Source organism: Limanda limanda, chromosome 8 (genome assembly GCF_963576545.1).
Source record: "Limanda limanda chromosome 8, fLimLim1.1, whole genome shotgun sequence".
NCBI lineage: Eukaryota > Metazoa > Chordata > Actinopteri > Pleuronectiformes > Pleuronectidae > Limanda > Limanda limanda.
The window spans coordinates 7,648,503-7,672,180 of record NC_083643.1 but is presented as its reverse complement, the minus strand read 5'-3'; the positions used below and the strand labels follow the sequence as shown (position 1 = coordinate 7,672,180).

The window sequence follows — 23,678 nt, the reverse complement described above, 5'->3', positions numbered from 1 at the left end:
GACTGAAGCCCCTCTGCTTATTGAGAGCCGGTCAATGATAGCAGGCTGACACGTCTTCTAATAAAAAGTGTTAATGTAATTCTTCCTCTTCATGATCTGTGTCCATCATAATCTTTTCATGTTCACTCATCAAAGTTATGATATGCTCTGTCAGCTTTTCTGAGGACGGTTGTCGTCTCATTTGCATAATTTCTACCACCGGTCCGGTAATACTTATGTCATCTACTGGTAGGCTGTGATGTGAAGGTAGCACGGGGGGGTGGGCTCTAAATACACATCTGTTAGTGATTTTGTGTACTTTACCAAGGCAAGTTTCCATTACAGTTTCATCATCTCAGTGTCCAGACTTAGCCGGAGTGTTGTTTAGAACCACAGACGTATTTAATTACGTACTTTAAAACAGGTCACTAGAATCTTCTGTTGTTATTTGTTTGCTTTTTAACATCCAGACCTAATAATTGTAATTTAAAAAGTTTCATGATTATGATTTAAAAACTGCTTTAACTGCACTGTTTGGATACCTAAAATAAATTTGAGCAATGATATTGATTTTTTATGTTATTTATTGTTTTGTACTATTTAATAACAGTATGTGAGACATTGGATACAGATACAAGGATTACCACTAAAACTACATTTACTTTATATTCATAACCTTTAGCTTATAAAATATAAGTTTATTAGTCTTGGAATCATGTCAAAATAATTTAGGAGCATAGAGAGCAGCTATTCTAGTTTTCTGTCTTTCCATAAGCACTTTTGTAAAAGCTACAGTTTCAGTTCTCTTGGGAAAAGTTAAGGGGAGAAAATACCTGAAACCTGCATTCATTACAAATAGATACTGCTATCTGTTCTCATAGTTTATTGTTCCTCTGTCAGTGTTATGCAAGCTTGAAATGTGCAACGTTAAGTTCACAATTTGACAGAAAGCAGCAGCATGGACGTCATATTGTGATGAGCTGAAATCACAAAGCTCTGATGAACAGCAGGTGATTACTTCTGTTTTCATCAGAACAGATTGAGCAGTTCAGCCAAACGGAGTCAAATCACTTTATCTTGGCTTTTCAACATCCCAGTTGCTACAGTTTAGTATTTAACCTCACACGGATATTTCCCCTTTAACTGCTCACATATTGACTTTTAGGCCGAATGGGAAACAGCTTTCTTCCAGGACAGCTCAGTGAACTCATGTAGTTTGTTCTCCCAGGACCTGAAGCCTGAGAGTGGCCTGTGTGTGGAGGACTGAGGCCGAGCGGAGGAGGTCGCTGAGGGACACAGTTCTCTGGGCGTCTCTGGTTACAGGTTTTTGCCTTCCTGTCGTTTTGACAAATTCAGGACTGCGGAAAGTGAAGGAGTTTGTCCAGATTTGGGTGTGTGTCAAAGAACTACTTAGTGGCATTGCACCATAATCAACTCTGATCAAACAATGAATTCTGGGGAGACCCCTGTGAGCTGGCAGGTCTGTCGTTGATCTTCTACGAAATTTGTTCTTAAAGCTGTTGGTCCTCACGTGCTGTACATCCCTGCAAACAGACTGAAATATTAAGTTTGTAAAGTCAACTTTCCTCGTAGCTAACTACCTTTAACTCAGATTCCCTGATACTCTGCCTGCTACCTCTCCTCCTCTCTCTCAATCGTAGTCTCTACTGTTCCCCTCCCCCTTATCCTGCTAAGCTTCTTCCTCTCACTCCCTTTTCTCTTAAAAAAAAAAAACGTATTCCTCCAGGAAAACAAAACAAGTATCACATGAATATTTGATGAAGTGCAGGCATGACCTCAGTTAGTGCTTATTTTTAGCCAAATCAGATGAATTAATTTACGGTGGTACGCAGTCGGTAACTTCTCCCACTGCAGGACGTTATTTTGTCTTCTTTCTTCATTGACTCATTCATGGCAAGATTTACAACTCAGAGGTGGTTTCTATTTATAACCTGTGCTTTATTGATTTAAACCTGTTCTTTAATCCTTGGCTGAATACGACAAGTAGGTGCAGTGTAAAGCAGCCGCTGCAGGTTTGTAATTAATGCACCCTTTGTTGGGCTTTTATTTTCCATGTGGGGGGGTGAGCTGCTGGAGCTTTGACAGAGAGCTTGATCTAATTGAACTCCGCCGATAAAAACAATGGAATCTTTCCCATCTTAAAAGCTTCCCCGATAAACCAAACGTCAACACGGCCATATCTTGATTGTTGGACTGCACTCAGCGAACGCAGCTCCCTGCCAACTGAAAAGAGCCAGTCACGCACAGGGGCTCAGCTCAAAACAGAACCATGTGTGGGGTTGTAGTTAGCTAGCATTAATACCAAAAGATCCTTTCTTCTTCTTCTTCTTCTTCTCTTCTTCTGTCAAATTATACAACCATTAAAGTTACTTTCTTTGGCAATAAGGATCCTGGCAAACAGAGGAAATGATATCATTAGAGGGCTCTGTAAGTGGTGTCTCAGGTTTCTTGACACACATGGGAATAGATGTTTCCCCGTGTGGGGCAAGCACAGCTTTTTGGCTGATACCTAAGTTTTGACTGCTGAAGTAATATTTTTCCGATGATGAAATGCAGGTTGTAAAATGGCCCCAAAAAGTCACTTGTGCCATTGCTCATCAAATGTTGGAAGTGTGTACTTTTCTATCTGTTTTGTACTGAGACATAAATAACTTGGCTTTATCAAGGAATTACTGTTGAAAATGAGCGTACTCTATATTTTTCAACCCCAGGCTAATCATATCTGAGCTCCTCCCAGCCACTTGCATTAAACCAGAAGAGACAGAAACATATTTATTGTCCCTTTTAAAATATTAAATTGTGTTAAAGGTCACAGATTCAGTTTTTGGTATAACCTTGTTCCCCTTCTCTACTGTAAGTTGAGTGCAGGGCCTGGTTTAGAGACTAGGGGGAGGAATTTTTTGATTCAATTCCAGACATCAGCAAAGTGCTGTCTGCAGACAGGCATTATCAGGTTAAGTCCATTTCAGCCTTAGGATCAGTTAGCATGAGAGGACAGTGAAGACAAATTCCCTTTTTCTAAGTTGGTTGGGTCCAAAAGTCCAAAAGGGAAATACAATCCTTCGAAATACAATAGGGCCCTAAATATGCTACTGATAGGAACTCTGTAGTTAAATATAAAAAGTCCATGTGAAGTTACTGGTAACACATCTATTCTGATGCACTGGTCTACTTTAAAGCAGTAAGCAGTCAGACACATATATAGGTTAGTAGAGAGCTGAGATGATCCAATATATGATCTCATAAGATTTTGCCAATATCCATCCTGGCTAAGTGGGTTAGTGCTATTTCAGATGCCTGCAGTTGTGTCTGGCCTCAGCACACACACCCTCTCTCTCTCTCTCTCTCTCTCCCTCTACCCCGTCCCATCTCTCTTTGTTCCATTGTAGGGGTTTTATAAAGCAACATCACAGATCAGCCACCAGCAGTAATAATCCCTCTCTTGTCAGAATCCTTTTTACAAGATGACTGGCTGCGATCCAAGCCTGCGACCGGATGTGGACACAAAAGCCGAACAAACCAAACAAGCCACGCCGGGCATTATTTATGTGTCATCATCTGCTTGAATATGGACGGATGGGTTTTTACTAAATCAGCTGTCTATAGATGGAAATTCACTAATGGGGTTACAGGGGGAAAAAAAGCAACAGAGGTTTTTTTGAAAACGATTCCCACATTTTACTTCCACTTTCTTGCCATTTGCTGGTGTAACTGTTAAATTAATGAGATGCAGTAACAACTTGTTTTCCGTCACATACACTAGATAGAAGACCCAGGGTAAATGAACGGAGACTTCCAGGATTAGTTAACTTGTCAATTCGGTCAAATGCAAATTTAGTTCAGTGCCATGTACAAGGCAGCTATTCATGAGACGAAGAGTAGGCTAAAAGAAACATCAAGGCCTGATGAATGGAAATTGAATCTCATTAGCCTGGGACTTTTCATGTCATGAATAAATGAGAATCTCGTTGCATTAATCTTCAGTGTTTCTTGAAGGCTGTGAAAAGGTGCCATCATTTTTATTCTCTTGTTTCACACCCAACACAAAGGGTCCTTGCTAGTTTCAGACATATATCACCATCCAGCTCCAATGTTGTTGGAGTACTCGTGTCCATCTGCACAACATCTCAAAGGTGGTCTGCACACTTTCACTTTGCACACGAGGGGATCTCTGCACAGAAGGGTTCCTCATACTACAAGGCAAGTCAATAGCAATGCCAAAAAACACAGCTGGCTTTTAACTGCAATGGGTGATGGCACCCTGATTGGTTTATTGCATGTTCTGCCCCAAAATCACCCAATAATAACTCGGATAATATAAGTACAACTCCTTTGAACCATACACCTGGTGCAGCAATATTTATTTCTACCTTTAAACTTGCAAAAGTGGATTTGGATAAACCCTGAATGCTCTAGCTCCTTGATCTTTACACCAGGCTATTGACACTTTTGTGAGAGAGCAGTTTTTTTAAGCTACTGTATGTGAGTCTTCATAAAATTGTACTTATAGTTACCTCCACTGAAAAGGTTATGGATTCATCCACGTGTGTTTGTAGATTTAATTGTCAGCAGGATCTTGAAAAAAGTACTAAACCAGTTTCCACCAAATCATATGAGGGATTGTTCAGCCTTGGTAGAGGTACAGTATGCTAACTTTTTGCTTTTGAATACTGCTAGTGAAACAACAGTCTGACCTTCTTTTTGTGATGCGTTTTTGTTGCCAGTGAAGGAAATGAGGAGCAATGTGGAAGAATGATGGCAAACTATACTGGAACATTCATTTACATGCGCTGAGTGTTTGACATTTGTGCTCTCGGGACCTGATATTTGAAGGTGTCCCTCTAAGTGGGTCTCAGTTCTCAGTTTCATGGACAGGCCCTAACAATGTGTGGCCAGTCGAGTGTGTCACACTCGTGTTTCGAGGGACAGGTGGCAGCGCTGCTTGGTCTTTAAGGCCTTTGTCAGTTATCGTCCACTGTAATGTCAGCCCAGACGCAAGCTGGTCTCACTTGCTCTTTTCCCCGGCTGCTGTCTGTTGCCCTGAGCTCTGACTGTCATTACCTACGATAAGCCTTCATTTATTAAGACCATGCCTGCTTAGTTATTAACAATAACCACTGGGATATTTTTTACAAACTAATTAAGATTTGTATTTATCTGCTCTTTGATATCAATCTTATCAGCGGTCTGATAAAAATTGGCCAATCCTAGTCATAACCACATCGTATTCGTAATTTGTCACAACCATATCAATATTATCATTAAACATCAATCATCTGCATTCACCTGCCAATGTTTGTCTTTGTCCTCTGTCGTCCCTTCATGCATGTGTAATCGTTCTAAATGGGACTGTAAATGGATGAGTTTGTCACAGTAGACATGTGCTGACGTGAGGTGGCATTTTGAGGTCACGTAGCACAGGATGACCTCAGATGTCAGCATGTTCTCATAAACAAGGTCTCCTGCAGAGCTCGTCTAAACAGCGTTGGCTTGTGAACAGAGACACATCCACACTGATGCTCGCTACATGTGAACTCATACAACTGAGGCTGGACACAGCTTCTTTCTTTTTGCTGTGTAGGACTTGACAGATCACGGTGCAACAAATGCTGTGAATTCGTTTTGTCTATGCTTTGGTCTTGTGACTATTAAACTATCAATAAACAGCCTGAACATAACAGACAACTGCATGATGCCAACTGCTCTGTTTCAGTTTTTAATGGCCAAGCTCATTGTTTGGTGTGTTGAGAGTTTGATTCTGTGCGTGTGTGTGTTTGCGTGTGTCTACCCAGCTGTGTGGTGCATCCCACAGGGTTTCAAACACTTGGCACAGCAGACAAGAAGCTTTGCGGCACTTTGCAGAATCTGCAGCACACACTAACTTGCAGAGAAGAAAGTCTTTGCTCTCCATGTCTCCTTATGGTCTCTGTTATAATAGCATGTTCACTCAATTAAGGTACCAGGGTAGGCTGTAATTAAGTTGGGAGTTTTCTCTTGGCTCCAGCCAGAGGCAGCCATGCTTGCATGAAGCGATGCAATAAATTGAAGATGACGTTCTGGAAGTATATTTCTTTTTGTTGATGCCTTTTTATAAGTCATCTGTTCTGTGCTCCCAGTGTTAAAAATAGTCTGCTCCCTTTGCTGATTTTGTGGTGAATTTGATTCTACAGCTTCTGAAGACGACAAATACCAGCAGCATTACCAGCAGCTGCTGAGTCACTATGTGGAAGCTATCGGTTGTTTCTGGAAATCTTTAAATCTTTCTTCGTTCAAGATGTCGTTTCAAGGACAAATTCTGTTGTCTGTATTGGATTTAAGATTATAATGTATATTAGAACCATAAGATTCATGTTCTTAAAAGTAAGCTGCTGCGTCAACTCATCCCCCTTCCGCTGCCTGTTTGTCTGCCATTAGCAACAATCTGGGACACATCTACGCAAACAGTCCTTTTCAAACTGGCATGGGACGGGAACTGCACATGTAGACTATAAAAGAGGCAAAGTTATACAGCTAACTGTTAAAAGGTCTATTGCCATAAATTATTTAGGAATGACTCTATGCTTTTCCCACTCTGAACATGCAGTGTAATCAAGGTTGTACACAAATGAAATACATGCATGTGATGTATGCATGATGCAATATGTTAGACAATAAGGCTGGGCGATAGCATGAAAAGTCCAATACATATTTATATAAAGCCGCATTTTCCAAGCACAGTGAAGAGGTATAATACATAATTGAGAGTAGCAAAGTGGCATATCTTGTTGCCACCTAAATTGGATGCTAGTTAGCTATTGATTGGATCTATTTTCAGGCTACTTTATACCTGCTGCAATACCAGTGTTTTGTTATTTTCATGAATCTCAAATTACAATTGTGTTGATTGTTGCTGTCAATGTATAACATGGATTTTATCTAAATATAATTCAAGGTCACACAGAAGTCCTAAATCCTAAACCCACCCGACCTTTCGCCTGCAGATTCAATGAAGGTTCCTACTTAACAGTCAAATTCATCATTCGTGACCTTTAACCCAGAGATGACCAGTATTGAAATATCTGATTTCATGATGAATGGTAATCCTATAAAAAAAAAGACCTTGTGAAGCAGGTTTTTGTCTTTTTCCCTCGCAGATAAATGTCATTTTCAGACTAAAGCTTTTATTTTATATAGCTTTCACTAAGGTACCTACCTGTCTCCTATGGAAGTTCATGGTTGGTCACAGCAGAACAACCTGGCTACATAGTTTTCCCAAAAATTATGGGGTTTTGGACCCGTTTTTAGTTTTATGTTTGATTTTTAATAATGTAGAGAACAAAGTACACTCTTTGAAGTGATACAAGTACAGTTACCAACTAGAATTGGTACTCAGTTGAGCATGTACGTCTGCCAATCGGCCATCGATCAACCCAATAGACAGGTGTGAAAACATAAACTTCTTGGCTTGGTTAATTGAATCTAAGAATGAGATTATAGACTGATGATGTTAATGTATATAAAGTTATCTGGTTGTTTACATCCAGAAGCCTGTGTGAAAATACTTTTTTAAAGTTTGTCATGAGTCATTCAATTATTCAGGACTAAACCGAGGTATTCTCTTCTCTCACCTGTAGATGAGTCTCTGTTAGACTCACCACACCATGCCATGGGACTTCCTGGAGATGTTACAAGTTCAGGATTACCGCCATCTCATTCACCAACCTCATATCACACTGCCTTTGAGAGCCCAGACTCACCTGGTGAACCCACCCATGAAGCTGGGGCTGCTGACATTCTCTTTCCATGGGGGCATGTTCCTTCTGAAAACTCCAACTCCTTCACGCCAAGTGACTTCCCTGCAAAAGAACCACATCCCCTTCCCACTCCATCATTAAGCCCCTCTGAACATGCACTGGGGTCTAGTCCACAACTTGAGGCACCGGCTAATCCCCCCCCAGACTGGAGGCTGGCCAGGATAAGTTCTGCCAAGCAATCTTCCTCTCTGCCTCCAACTCTTACAAGACCTCAGCTACAGCCTCAGTCAAATATATCCTTAACACCATTAAACCAAACAACATCTCAGCTCAGCCTTAATTCTGAGCAGAAGTCTCTAGATGCAACTCTCACGGCTCTCACCAAGGAGCAGGATGACGCTTCAGAGCAAACCCCGACAATCATGAGCTCACAGCCTGGTCAGCCTCTTGAGCCCCCTAATCTGGCTTTCACTGACTTCCAGGCAGATGAATCTTACAGTAAAATCTTTGATGTGACCCCGCTGAGCCCCAGCCGCGCCCCCTTGCAAGGGAACAAACCAGCTCATGGCGTAAATATGCGACCGGGCTCAAATGAGTATCTGGCCCCTGGCTTCAATGTGCCTTTCATCGCCCCACACCTTACATCACCTTTATCTGAGCCCACTGAGGTCCCTCCAGAGGAGTTCTACCCCACTAACACCATGGACTTCGACTGGGGGTCCGGGGACTACTTGGAGACAATGTCATTCCTAAATGCAGATGGAGAGGACTACCCTATGGTCACCAAGGTGCCCGTTGACTCATATGATGCAGAGGACTATACAGAAACTTATGACACCTCTTTCCCTTCCAGAGTGGGCATATCTCCTACTTCCTTGAATCCCCTTCGCATCTCTCCTTCTCCCAGCCTCGTGACAACATACAGTACCGCTGTTCCTCTGAGATCCATCCATCCTTCCTCTTCTTCCTCCACAATTCACTTAACGCTGGAACCTACACCCCCAGCTATCAGTGATATACCTGATGCCTCGGACATAGATTGGCCTGATACTTACACAATCCAACCAACAGATGTCCTCTTACCTGACATGAACAGCCTGGAGTATTACACCATTCAGTTGACTAAGGAGAACAGTGGTTCAGACCCTGGAGCTGAACACAGAGGGAACGTTACCGTGGTGTCTATTACTGCTACAGACGTCACACCCAGCAGCAGCTCCACCAATGATACCAAACTGACTGAGGAAGAGTCGTCCAGTGATATGTCAGGGTTTGAGCCTCATCATGAATCATCTACAGAAGTAACCACAGAGCAGAGTCCTCAGCTGGTCAATGCCTCTGAGCCTTTTCTGGATCTGTCAGTAGCCCCAAGCCACTACTTAGATCTCTCTCCTTCCCTCTGGGGTGGAAAGGTATCCAGCACAGACTGGTCTGCACCTACAGTTGGCCTGGACAGTACTGTACTAACAGAAGCTATACTACCCAGTGCAACGTCCTTGCTGTCAGATTATGTATTATCTTCCTCCTCTATGCAAGATGTCCTTTGGTTTGCGACAGAGGAACTTGTACAAAGTACCATGCACACCACTCCTGTGTTTACGTCAACCATGGCCTTCTCTCCTGGTTCAACTGAACCTGCTGCCAACACAACTGCTATTGCAACCGGCTCCACTCCCCAACTCTCGGCTTTCACAACTGAACCAACTCATGATATCAGTGTTGTTTCAACCAAACCCACCACCAATGTCACTGTCGGCCCCCCAGTCATCCTGGGTGATCAGGGTGTGGAAGATGAAACTGACAACCCAGCCACAATGACCTTGATCCCGACTAGCAGTGAAGCTAATACGGTGGATGCTGTACCCACAACTACAACTGCCACCGTGGATTCTCATCAACCCACAACTAAAATCACTGCCACCACTGAAGCCTCAACTAGTATCAGCCTCATCTCTACGACAAGTGGAAAGACCAAATCTACAGCTCCGACATCAAGACAGTATCTCTGCAATGTTGACAATCCTGCTTACTTAGTCAAAATTGGTGAGTTTGACAATGTGTATGACAAATTAAATACATAAGAATTGTTTCACTGTAAACCAATTTGAATATGATAAATGTTTTATAGTTGAGCAAGCACCTAACCACAGGTTTATTCTGTCTTCTGTAGGTTTTCCCTCGGGAGCCACTGTTGGATATGCCAAATCTCAAATCCGAGACATACTGAAAGTAGAATTCAACAAGTCTATGGAGCTGCAGGTAAATGTATTTCTGTGGTAGAGTAAAACTATTCCAATTTATGTCAAGACTATACATAGTTTGCAAGATGTAAGTCTATTTTTGGAAATAAGAAAAATATACATACTTCACATTTTACATTTTGACATAATAGAGATCCTGTTAAAAGTGATACTTAGGTGAATGGGCTGTCATATAATGGCTCTTATGTACACATATACATTACTGTGGTGCAGCTGAACCATGAAGGCTAGACCACATCCTGTGTTTTTTTTAAATCCTCCACTAAACAAACCACAGGAGTAGACCCAGAGTGACCTTTCAAACGCACCAGCTGCTTATTTAAGACGGGCTGTTGATCTGAGAATACATGGCCACTGAGCGATTTGTCATATATTTCTGCTTTGTCTGTGAAGGTTGTGGACCCACCACCAAAGTTTATGTTTCGGGTGGTGTCTGGCCCAGTTGTGTACACAGCCATATCTGTCATCAACACTCTGCGAAGGTCTGGCCGCCGCTTCCTGTCTGTGTCTCCCAACTGGACAACACCAGATAATAAGTATCAAGTCCACACAGGTATGTGACCTTTCACCATCTGTCTTTCAGGATTAACGGAGGCACTACAGTGTGAGACAGTAAGATTTTGAGATAACTGTTTAACGCTTGATCAAATCTCTGCATGGTTTTACTCTGCAGTGCTGCAGTTTGTTCCCAGTCACATTGATGTGCGATTCTGCAACTTCAGCGAGAGCGTTACGAAAGGTCTGACCATGGCCTTTGCAGAATTGCGTCGCCGCTCAAAGGAGTCGACAAACTTCACAGTGCACGTGAGTGGAAGCAGAACCCAGGGAACTTGTGATTTCAGCTGAGGTGTTGATATGGCAGCACTTTTTTTTGTAGAGAGTGAGATTTCCATGTATTTTTTTATTACAAAGCAGGGTTTTATAGGTTAACCCTAAGAACTGTTAAATAATTAATTTGCATAAAAATGTAGCTTGAGTGAGGAGATATTAAAATGTTTACTGGTACTAAAACTCTCTCTCTCTCTCTCTATATATATATATATATATATATATATATATATATATATATATATATATATATCTATCTATCTATCTATATCTATATCTATCTATATATATATATATATCCTTATGGATATCAAAAGTGTAAATAAAACGCCTGGACAGTGTTAAATATTTGACCTTTGAGCAATATGACATTTGAACCTTCTGAATAACAGCCACTGGTTGTCAGTGCTATTAATCTCCAGTGGAAACTATAGATTTACTAAACGTATTATTTTATCCGTCTGAATGAAATCAAAGATTTGTCTTTTTTTGCACAAATTAATTTAGATTGGCTGGATATGATTTTTGCGCAATCTAACAATTGTTGCCTGGTTTGACTTTGCCTGCAGTCACATCACCAGTGGTTGACTGTGAAAGCTGCAGCACAGGTTGCTTTAGATAGGGATACATCTTTGCAAAGAGCAGCTGTTCTGCTGTTTCAGAATTGTTTAGAATTAGGGGTTACAGTAAATGCATGGTGGTTTCCTGTGGAGTGAGAGAAAGCTAGTTTATTTAAATCAATGCTTTCTGGAAGACCTAAATTACTAGTTAGCTTTGATTGAATTAGACTCATCCATCCAGCCAACCACTTCCCATAATTCATTAGGTCCATGGATGGAAATAAACATAGAAGCCAAAACAACAACTGACCGTTGTGTCTTATCTTAAAACCCTGAACCGGGTCCTTTCAGCACAAAAGAGAGGCTGTTCTACACCAAGACTCCTTTCTAAGCACAGACATCAAGTAAAGGAAGTTCATTATGACCCACACTATGCAGATGTTATGAGCATAGAGGAAGGTTCAGGCAACTTCATGTTTAGTTTTTTTCTTACTACGACTGTAGACGTCACAACAGTCCTCCCATGCACTTCTCTCTCCCTCTTACTGCACTTATGAACAAGACCCCGGGATACTTCACTCTGAGGGAGTTCATGCTCCACTTGTTGAGTATTAAAAAAGATTAGGTTGTTAATAAAGAACTAATTTGGCTATGTGGTTAGTTGGCTTGAGTAGAGTTTTGCGTAATCCTGTTACGCTGATGGCTGTATTATAGTCTTTGAAATAAATGTAAGGATTAAAGCAAGGATTTGGTGCAGCAAGGGAAATGTTTAATGAAGAACTAGCAAACTGTGCACTGGGCCACACACAACACAACATTGTGTTCTGCTTTCCAGTTGCGGAAGCCATCGATTTTCAGATTGGGAACTTCATTGTAACCCCTTTAAGAGGCATACAAGCTTTCCCAGAAACTGCCTCAACAGCAGAATGGAATTTTTTTTATAATTTTGTTATGTAATCTTCTGTCTACGGGTCAGTACATCTTCGTCTAATTGTGTTTCAGATTGTAAACATAACCATGGATGCTCCAAAATACAAGGAGCAGCGGCTAGTGAGGCAGCCGGTGGACATTACCTTCACTGTGCGTGGTTCCAGAGGTTACCTGATGGGGTCGGAGGTCAGCAACGCTCTGATGAAGCTCACCATGGTGGAATTCAGCTATTACATGGGCTTTCCTGTGCTGCAGATCGCCGAGCGTGAGTACCACTGAGTCGTCTCACTATATTTTTTGCCATTTCCATGTTGTATTACTGTACATAAACATTATTACCCCATTTTCTCCAAATAGCTTTCCATTATCCAGAGCTGAACACCAGCCAAGTGCTTCGCTCCTCCTGGGTTAAAACAGGTATAATGGATTTTAGATCTGACTGTTATTACTTGCAGCATATATGACATTATGTTTACACTGTATAATAATTCTGGTATCTGTGCACATAGTGCTCTTGGGTGTACTCGACCAGAAAGTGGAAGAAAGAACTTTCCAAGCCTCCATGGAGCGTCGAGTGGCCATGTTGCTCGGGGAGGCGATGGGACAAGCCAGACGGGTTAGAAGAGCCACCACCACAGGCAACAGCAGCGTGCAGGTACGTCCACCTTCCTTTAATGCTCAATACTAGATAATACTAACTTACAATATGTTTCTCTGGAAACTGTGTACAATATTTATTGAATTACTTGTTTCTTACATAACCAAGAAAAACAACGTAGGAGTTTCTGAATGGATTAGTCACTAAATCTTTAAAAGTCTTCCTTCCTTGTACCATTTATTTTTCTTCTCTCTATCCACCTTCCCTGAGCACTGAGGGCTCATTATGTGTGTTCGTTACCACTGAAAGCCGTACTGCTTTACTAATCAGGCTCTAGCTTTTGTGAGCTCGCTCCGCACCTGCTCGGTTCATCTCTTAGGGTACAGAATAGGGCTCGGTCACCATGGCAACACCATCCCATTCGGCCCAGGGGCCAGCCACTCAACGACGACAACATCACGAGTCTGTGTTCTTTCTCCTCTTCCTCGTTTCTCTGGCCCTGTTACTTTATGGCTCCTGTGAGCCACAGAGCTGCTAAGAGCGGATCAATTATTAATTTCTCTTTCTCTGTCAGTATCCGACAGTCGGGATGATTAAGAGAGTGTGTGTGTGTGTGTGTGTGTGTGTGTGTGTGTGTGTGTGTGTGTGTGTGTGTGTGTGTGTGTGTGTGTGTGTGTGTGTGTGTGTGTGTGTGTGTGTGTGTGTGTGTGTGTGTGTGTGTGTGTGTGTGTGTGTGTGTGTGTCTGAGGGTAAGCATTATGGAAGGAGAGATAGAGTGAGGGTTAGGTAAAAGATTCAAAAATTGGTGAAACAGGGAAAGCAAATCACTTGGATTATAGAGACGCGTTGAGAAAGAAGAGATGCATAACTGATACAACATCATGAAGTCAGAGTGCATATGGTGGTCTCTAACAAGAGGGATGTCAGAGTGATGAATATCATCCTTGGCTGAGTCGCAGCTTCACTGTTTCTGACCTTTCTCCCTCTTGCAGCGCCGTCTCCATGAAACCGGCAGACCAATTTAGGACAAGTGAGGACCACACAGTTGGTGTGAACCTTTAGTGTCTGTGCTAAGATTAGATTTCTAATTTTAGGCACTGACATCATTTCTACGTCAAAAAAATGATATTTTCACAGTCACAAATATGACTGTGTTATTTGAAGAAGCCTTATTCTGGGCTTGTTTTCCTTCCAGCTTCAATGGGACAGTTTTATTAAGGAAGCTTGTTGAAAGATATTTTTTTTATTACATTTCAAAGACAAAGATACGTCTTTTAGTGTCTGTTGGATATAATGAGGGTGAGATGACTCACACTGAACTTAAGGAAAATCACACACACACACACATCCAGTATCTGTGTGGTGTTGTCACCTATGAGAATTTCTTATGAGTCTGCCTAGACAGATAAAAGAGGAGGTTGAATTGGGGTCATGCAATAACACACACATTCACACTGCTGTCTTTCCACTCTAATAACTATGCATGGGCCGGATTATATCCTGGATGAGAGAGCCCGCCCAGCCGTTTTTCTGTGTCAGCCGAGGCATGACCTGCGCTTTACTCTTTCCAGTAATGCAGACAGCAGACTGTGCTGTGCCTCGGGGCACCCAGAGGGAGACGGCACACACACACACACACACACACACACACACACACACACACACACACAGGCAGTGAGAGTGAGATAGAGAGAGAGAAAGAGAGAGAGCGATAATAGATGACATGGAGAAATATTTCAACAATGAATACTCTGATGGGAATACAGCTCAAATTGTGTGTGTGTTTTTTCTGTGTATACATGTGTGTGAGCATGCAAGTTCATTTTTCAATTGCACTTGCAACTGTTCCAAGTAAATCAACACAGCTGTAATGTTATGTTATAGCAGAGTACAATTTATACAATAAACAAGACTCAGTTTCACTTGGAGTAATCTGCTTGTGTCCCGAGTTTCAGTCCAACATCCAGGAGCTAAAGAATCCAAATAGTCACAGCCTTCATTTTAGTTTCTGCAGTCACAAATCGTATATAATGATTAATGTGACTGGATTCCATAGAAGATGAGGTGCCAGACTCGCCATTAAAAAGTAATTTTTATGACTGAAATAGTGACACTGCTCATTAGGGCCCAAATTAGCCCACTGATTTTTAATACAGAGAGTGTAGTGCGTCATTTCAACAGATCTCATGCTCATTTTTGGAAGTGCTTCTTTTCCAGTTGTTGCATGTGCATAAAAATCTAACATTCTCTATGTGCATACTTCCTCATGTACCATATTATAATTTTTTCTGATATTTGGGCAAATTACAAATTGTCCCTTCCTTACCTTGTTTCAACTCCCAGGTTGTCAGCGCGAGCCGGCTGCAGGGTGAGGACCACCCCTTGGAGATAGTGTATTTTATGGAGGGTCCCAGTGGTCAGAGAGTTGCTGCAGTCCAAACAGCCGGCCTCCTCAACAACCTGGATGTTCAAAGGGCGGCCATCGTCTTGGGCTATCGTGTCCAGGGTGTTTTGGCACAGCGTGAGTACCTCTTGCATTGTAGATAACTGACGTTCAAGGGCAGCCAAGTGATGTAGTGATTCAAAACATAGTCCTAGACATGGACAAACTAGATCAGTTTGAGCCTCTCTCTTTTAGGATCTGCATTTCTGTCGTGTCCCAGGGCAGAATCATCTATTTGAGTGCTGTCATGGAGTGGGCGATAGGCTATAAAACTTCATCACTAGAAAGAGAGAGAGATCTTTATTTGTGTCCGCTCCAAATGTGATGCGGTTAGTTTGGGTTTCACGTTGCAGTTCAGGGAGAGGTGTTGTGTTACATTTATACGTTGCCTCCTCATCATGTGCGTGGGCTGCATCCACCTCTGTCAATTTTATTTGTTGTGTGTCTGACATCTTTGTGTCGTCAATTCAGTGCATAGAAAATTGTTTTTCAGTTTGAATGGAGGAAATGAATGAATCGGTTTACTTTGTGAATTTGTTGCCATTGTATTACGATGGTATTACCTCCAGCAAAATTAATTTCCTCGTCATCCAAACCATTAATTTTATCTTCTGCCTACAACCAATCCTGCGACCTGCCTCCACCTTGTTTACTTCCTCTATTGTTAAATGATGACTCAACTTCCTGCAACTTTTCCAAAAGTCTGAGCTATTCAAAGAAAATAGTTTTGAGCTGCAAACTATTCAAACTATGGTTCAGGGTGATCTGGATTTTACTGTTATAATTATTGTTGTGTACTCATGACTGCTGCACAGACCTTGCCTTAGTCATGTGTGTTGCAGTTAAATACAACTTTTCAAGGTTGAACTTACTGACTAAAGCTAAATCTGTGTTGGAGGGAATGAAAGGGGAAAGACACAATCTAAGGGAAATAGTTCAAAAGAAACAAGCAGGTTAACCGCTGGCTGTGTGTGTTCCTTTGTATGTTTATAGTAACATCTGAGCTTATTACTGTACCAAAAGCCTGTCTTCCTCATTAAGAATCTAAACAGGGGATGAGGCCTAATGAGAAAATCTCAAGGGAGTTTGTTTTCTGTGCCGACTGTGTTCTCCTATGGTCTTTTCCCTGGGTATGAAATGAGTGTTAATTAAAACGAATGAAGGTCTGCACTGAAGATTATAACAGTGAGGCAGGAGCCAGCACTCAAAGAATCCTGCGTGTGTAGCTTAGCATCTATGTCTGTTAATAGGCTTAAGGGAATGAAAGGGTATGTTTGGAATATTGAACAACGTACAGGAAGGAAATTACGCTTGCAAACACAAATAGGGATCATGTCTGTTAAGGTGCAATGTTAAACTAAATGTCCTTATCATCATATTCCTTATCTCTTCGTCTACAGCTGTGGAAAAAGTGACGTCTTCCCCCTCCGACAAAGAGAACACGAACATGTGGATCATCATCGGGGTGGTGATTCCCCTCCTCGTCGTCCTCGTCATCATTTCAATCCTCTACTGGAAACTGTGTCGTACAGACAAGCTGGAATTCCAGCCAGACGCCATGACCTCCATCCAGCAGCAGAGACAGAAGGTAGAGTCCAGTCGGTGTCCTACAGGGTCTGACCAAAGCTTTGTGGAATCAGCATTTCAAAGTAACTTCAAGAAGAAGGAAAACGATGCTTCTTGTCGTTATTTAATTACCTTAACATGATAATTCATGCCATTGTGCTCGAGGTCAGAAGTGAGCCCTTTTTTTTTTTACCTGTTTTCCAAGTGTTGAATCGCAGGAAGATGAGTTGTTGGTAGATATTTGAAAATACTTCACATCTCATCCAAGCGGCGTCTTAATTTAAAGAAGAAATGCAGAAAAGGGGTTAAGGCAGCGGATCTGTGAAGCCATAAAGCTGAGCCCACTTTCAAATTCAAATGAGCTGCTCATTAGTTGGATGTATCCGTCACTGCCATGAATCTGGACTTCTTCTTCATCATTTCTTCTTTTAGATTAGATTAGTAAAACTTTAATGATCCCAGTAAAGAGACTTTTTAAAGAATGGGAGATTCGCTCATAATTTAATTCAAACTTTTTAGATTTTTTCTTTTAGAGTCACATGATCAGATTCATGAGAAAATCAGAAGCAGTTTTATGTGATGCTGAATTATTTATCATTCTGGTGTTTATATCAAGAGTTACAATATATATCTCCCATCTAGTGTACTAGTGGAGAACTTATTAACTTTGCATTAAAAGTGATTTTATTTTGGACAGTTGCATTAATGTGAGGGAGGTTTGCAGCTTCTCTGCTCTGCTGCACCGACCAACAACAACAACACAGAGTTTTGTACTTTCTGTTGTGCAGCACTAATCTCTGAGTAACACAATTGCAGGGCTCTCTCTGCTCCTCCTGACTCTCTCATCATTAAATCAGAAGGTTTAACACAAAAACAACAACTCTGATCCAGATGTTAAAATAGATTATTTTGCATGTTAAATTACAACCATCCTGTTTGTCAGCTTCCAGACCCTCTGGTTGATCTTTCTGTCTGTGTCTGTCTTCCATTCCCCTCCACACGCTTTCTCTGGTTTCTTTGAGCTGTGATGCAATCCATTTGTATTGAGCCAATGCAATGAATCTAATGTGCAGAATCACTTATCCTGCTCTCTCTGCTTAACACAATCATCTGTCACCTAACACCGCTCCTCTTCTCTCAGTCTACTACGTCATTCAGCGAGTCCAGGAGTCTTCAGATCTCCCTCCCTCCAGTTGAACAGGATGTAGAGTTTAGTGAGGAGGAGGAGGGGGAGTCTGAGGAGGAAGAGGAAGAAGAGGAGGAGGAAGAGAAGGAAAAGAAGGAGGTTAAAAGGGGGAAGGTACAGAACAGTGTCTGGTGGTTCGTAGGAGATGTAGTTTTTGTGTTTTTGTGCTGTGAACTGTTGCCGTTCTATGGTAATTGGTTATATATTGCACAGTTATATTTATTAAAGTACATAGTCATTACTTGTTGATTGTCTAGATATTGAGTTTTGGGGATCATCACAATTACTCTATCCGCCATTGCTTCTGCTTAGAGTCCAGTAGCTCTTTCCAAGAGCAAAACCAAAATGAGCAGTGAAGAGGAGGAGGAGGAAGAAGAAGAAGAGGAAGAGGAGGAGGAAGAAGAAGAAGAAGAAGAGGAGCAGGAGGAGGAAGAAGAAGAAGAAGATGAAAACCAAGATGAGGAAAAGGAGAAAATGAAAAAGAAAGGAATTAAACCAGAGGAGCCTAAAAGACAAGAGAGCAGAGCAATGCCAAAGAGAACAGGGGGGATGAAGAAAGATAAGAAAAAGAAAGTGTTGTCTAAAGGACGGGGAGCCAGAGAGGAGGTATAATGTGACGTAGATGTAGAGACAAGTGCTGTTTAGTGGACATTAGGATCCTGCTTTCCCCAATTACTACAACAGAGACAGAAAACCTGGTCTCTGTGAATGTCCCTGTGGTGTGGTGACATCCCATCGGTGTGTTTGTGTTTAGATCTCGTGAAGTCGTAGAGTTATTGACGTCATGTCTGCATGTCTGTCGTGGGTGATTTGCTAATTTACCGTTAGAACAGATGAAGTAGTAATTATAGATTAGAATGTGACGCTAGCTGTCTGTTTGCTTTCATCCAGCTTCAGTGTTAATTATACATAACAACCTCAAGCTTTTTGACCGTATACACGCACTCATGGCAGTTTTTAGCACTTTTATTCTGACAAACATCCAACTGGATTCGTTCTATTCCAACAAGCCTCTTCTAAGCCGCACATGTTTAGTTTCAACTCAGAGAACGAGCAGGAACATGGCTCTTCTCTCCTAGCTTCATTTCAATGTCACAGCACCAGAGCTTCAAAAACTGCAAGCACTCACACTGAGATCTGACATCCTCTGTTTACTCTTGCTGGAACGTCCTGAGGGCTTTACACTCAAATAGTCTCACTGCTTCCATCACCAGCCTCCATCCCCCCCTACCCACCTCAAAGGAGAGAGAGCAGCTCAGTGTCTCCCACACATCTCCGTCCCTCTCTCTCTTTATTCATTAATGTCTGTCTGTCTGTCTGAGTCCCCCTCCTGGACATGCAGTCATCAGGCATTCAGCCTAATTGTGAACTCAGAACTCGTCTCTCTGTGTACCCGGCTGTCGCCACACTCACTGCAGATCAGAAGTCCTGAGAGAATTTCATTGTGTGTTCTCTCTCTTTCCGTTTCTCCCTTAGTTGCAGGCCCCCAGTGTAAAAGGCTTCGACTTTGCCAAGCTGCACTTTGGCCAGCCGAGTAAGGATGATGTCATGGTGATCCAGGAGCCCCTGCCGTCAGGGCCGGGCCCCGGGTCCCTCCCCCTGTCCATGAAGGACGGCTTCAGTCCCTCCGAGAACGGAGAGATCCCCACGCCCAAATCTAAAAACTCAGCCTCCTCCACCAAGGCGTCTCGCAGCGGCCGGAGACGAGAGAGGTCAGAAAAGGACGCCATGCATTAGCATCAGTTGTTTTTCTGTGATGCTTTACTCAGTTATGTTATGCTCATTATTTCTGAACTGACTGAAATATATTTTGGATTTATTTCACCTACCCTGTACAGATACTGTATTTAGATTTGTATGTGGATATTTACTTAGGCTTGTTATTTTCTTCTCACCTCAGTTGAGACAGTCAGTCGTCCGGACTAAAAAGCTTTTGACAGATCCTCTGATCAATTATTGATGCATTAGACAGTGAAGGACCTCACAGACCTCTATTTGGCTGACTGTATATGAAGTCAATATTTGTGTATATTTTATGTTTCAGTTTTTGCAGTTAAAAGTTTATTTTATCATTTATTTATAGTATAACTTAAATAAATATGTGTATTATTACTAGTACCTCCTGGCTATGCTAATAGACATGACAAATTAGTTGTTAATGTAATCATTGTGTTGTTAAAAACCATCTAGTGCTGAAATCATATTATAATTTCTTAGAAGTCTATCCCCAGCTTTTACCTTCATGGAAAAATATTGTATTTTCAATAATGCATGGCATTTCAGCATGTTAGTGTGACCTCAAGCTTCTATTATTCATGTAAGTGTGTGTGTGTGTGTCTGTGTGTGTGTTTTCCTGGTAGAATCTCTCCATCAGACGGTGACTCTGTGGTGAGTGACCATTCCAGCGTGCAGGAATCAACTGAGGAGAACCTGAGAGGCCACGCCACGCCCAGCGACGGCAAGCAGACCCGCAAGGTCCCCATCAATGTTTTAAACGGCAAGTGGCCTTGGCAACACTCACATCGCTCGTCCAAACACACAGAGAGAGAGAGTGATTACCAAGTGGGGGAGGGAGGAGGCTGAAGGGATTGGGCAGATATAAAGAGATAAAGAGAGGACAACTCGTGCAGGCGTGCCTTGATTGACAAGAGGGTCAGACTGAGAGCAAGAGAGAAGGTGAAGCGCTGGAAAAAAAGGCAAAGTAGAAAACTACTGAGGATAAAAGTGCAGCGTCAACCCCAGACGTGACTTAAAGGTTAGAGGAGGAATCAGTGAAAGTGGAACTCACTGGTAGGAAGTGGTGGAGAGAAGTCCAGAGAGAATGAAGTGTGCAGGGAACAGGAGGGAAGAAAAACACTGAAGTCGCTCTGACAGCTTGTTGATAGATTCAAGCCGGTGCTGCCACTCAGAGACTCGGAGCCGGAGCCAGACGCAGTCAGGCACAGAGACCTCGGCCTGACTCACCCACAGAGGAATGGGCTCTGTTTTCTTAATGATAAATCTCAGGCCTGAGACTGTGTATCCCCGACCACAATGTTTATAAGTAGATTGTGTATGAGGCGCACTCGCTCTTCTGTAATGAGCTATCTTTCTCTTTAAGCTTGTCTTTAGATCCGTGTTTTGTCTGTTCATTAGTGGCTGCTCCTTTTTTTCTCTCCAACCAGAAGAGAGGCTTTTATCAGCTGTGGAAAATGATCTCTCTAAATGACTCACTTGCCTTTCCGTCCGTCTCCGCTGCACTTATTTTCATTTCTAGCGATTGAAACTGCCAGACTTCACGTCACTGGTGCTTTATTATTAACTTACAGTAACCACTTCTATGTTTGGTGCTTTTATTTGATCTCCTTCCCGTCAATAAAACTCTCTTTTTCCTTTTCTGTTGTGGTTTGCAGGCAAGAATAGAATCGGTAAGGGTTTGTCCTCTTGTACGTCTGTGTGTCTTTAGACCTCAGGCTTGACCTCCAGCAGCTGTGTCTGTGTGTCCTCGTGTCCCTGTGGTAGCTTTGTGCCTCAGCTCCTTCTCACCGTCCGTCACTGTCTCCCGAGCCACCACTGCCTGAGTAGAAAACAATCAGCTTTACAAACAAAAGGCCTTGTTTGAAATGAAGTTTAAAATTTGTGTCCATTTCACATCACCTGTGGAAGGATTTATTCCACGTTTTTGTGATTTAAAAAGTCAGATTTCAAATATCGTGCAGAAATCCTTGCACAGAAGTCGCCATTGCTTTGCTGCCATTTTTAGCTTATTAGTATTAGGATCTTTGAAAAACCACCCTGTGCTGATTTACCTCTGTTTCCTTCCTCAGGTCCTCCACCTATTAACGGTACGAGCGAGAAGCTGTCATCAGCCGCCATCTTCGAACACGTCGATCGAATGTCTCGCGCCACCGACTCCAGCAGAAGGCTCCCCAATAAAGTTCAGCTTATCGCCATGCAGCCCATACCTGTCCCCCCGCTGCACAGCCCACCGATCAACGGCAAACTCTCAGACTCCAACATCATCGACAAAGAGGTTTGCTCTTTTCGCTCTTTTCACAGTCATCATACTAGTAAAAACACAATGGGGGAAAAGAGCAGAATTGGCTTAATTTTTGTTTGGATCAAATAGGTGAACACTTGTTCGTCCAAATTGAAAACACATGCACATCTGTTTTATCCAGAGTCCAAAAACAACATCTAGTCTGGCAGCGCTGTCAACTGCTGTCAACCTTTCTTCTTTATTACAAGAGAAAGTTACCATATTTGAGCCAAACTGGCACAAGTACAGAGAAGTAAGAGACTTAATTACTTTTATAAATGTAATAAAACAGACCGGATTCTAACTAATGACAGTGTTGCATGTCCTTTTTGATAAAATGATTATTATTTTCCCTTACTGCTTGTTTTGATTTGTCGCTGGCAGCTAGTAAAGTGTTTTGTTTTTTTATGATGTAATTTCCTCCTCAGATCCAGGTAGCATTGAGGCACAAGTCGGAAATCGAGCACCACCGCAACAAAATCCGCCTGCGGGCCAAGAGGAAGGGTCACTACGACTTCCCCACCATGGACGAGGTGAACGGGAGCCCCACAGACCAGGACCACATCTATCACAAAGCTCAGATGCAGATTGATAAGATCCTGGACCCGGACACTCAGATGCCCTCAATCTACATGGAATCCAAGAAAAGGTTTGGGCTCAGATTTTGGGGTCAGACCCCTTGTTTGGTATTGGTGGTTTGGTGTTAGAAAGCTTTATGAACATTCCTCCTATTGTTTTGTTTCAGTGGTCGAGGGCGACGCTCACCCAAACAGAGGATGAAGGACCAGCTGAACGGCGTGCTGGACGCAGACAAAGACCACCTGATCAGTGAAGACAGTGATGCTGCTTACAGGAAGTGTCCTGGCGTCAACAACGTGGCTTACGTGGTGAGTAGAGCAGACGCATGATGAACTGTATACCATCTTACATCAAATATTCTCTTATCGCCTATAAATATGTTTTATTCATTCTAGTCGGACCCCGACCAAGGCCCGATGTCCCCTTACGGGAGCCCCTCCCCCACCGACGATGTCTTCATGGGTCCCGGCTCCTCTCCTCCAGGTCACGCACCCCCCCCTCCGCCCTACATGCCCCCCCAGCCCTCCATCGAGGAGGCGCGGCAGCAGATGCACTCGCTGCTGGACGATGCCTTCGCCCTGGTGTCGCCCTCGTCTCAGGGCAGCACGGCCGGCATCACCCTCCCGGGGGTCAACAGCAACCCCCCCAGCTCCAGCCCCCCAGCCCGGGGCCCCAGGCCTTGGGGGCCCTCTTACCAACCTCTTAACCCCTTCCCTAGTGTGAGTAAACCGTCCCTGGTGACTGTATGTGCTGAAAACTCATGGCACAGCTTTAATCTCTCAGTCAACACCAAATGTTGCACTGAGCAAAATCATGTTGTGGAAACAAATTGTTCTTTCCTGTTAAACATCCTCCAAAGCTGTGGTCCAACGTGCATCTGTTCATTTCACTAATCTGGGGACAGGCCCTCAGAAATCCCCCCTGTGCAAATTTGTAACAGTCCAAACTGTAAACACACAGAAGACACATGTAAAAC

At 42.7% G+C, this 23,678-nt stretch overlaps 1 protein-coding gene across 1 annotated transcript in view; it reads left to right on the top strand.

The window, feature by feature from the left end:
• si:ch211-1e14.1 (UPF0606 protein KIAA1549) overlaps positions 1-23,678 on the top strand; it is a 30,883-nt gene that overhangs the window by 3,393 nt on the left and 3,812 nt on the right. Inside the window, exons 2-17 of the mRNA XM_061075864.1 lie at positions 28-30; positions 7,614-9,776; positions 9,904-9,992; positions 10,388-10,547; positions 10,668-10,798; positions 12,385-12,577; positions 12,670-12,729; positions 12,822-12,967; positions 15,254-15,431; positions 16,754-16,941; positions 19,582-19,817; positions 20,466-20,602; positions 21,912-22,117; positions 22,552-22,772; positions 22,869-23,010; positions 23,098-23,421. Of these exons, the coding sequence (XP_060931847.1) occupies positions 28-30; positions 7,614-9,776; positions 9,904-9,992; positions 10,388-10,547; positions 10,668-10,798; positions 12,385-12,577; positions 12,670-12,729; positions 12,822-12,967; positions 15,254-15,431; positions 16,754-16,941; positions 19,582-19,817; positions 20,466-20,602; positions 21,912-22,117; positions 22,552-22,772; positions 22,869-23,010; positions 23,098-23,421 (4,577 nt within the window). The remainder of the gene's footprint in view (positions 1-27; positions 31-7,613; positions 9,777-9,903; positions 9,993-10,387; positions 10,548-10,667; positions 10,799-12,384; positions 12,578-12,669; positions 12,730-12,821; positions 12,968-15,253; positions 15,432-16,753; positions 16,942-19,581; positions 19,818-20,465; positions 20,603-21,911; positions 22,118-22,551; positions 22,773-22,868; positions 23,011-23,097; positions 23,422-23,678) is intronic.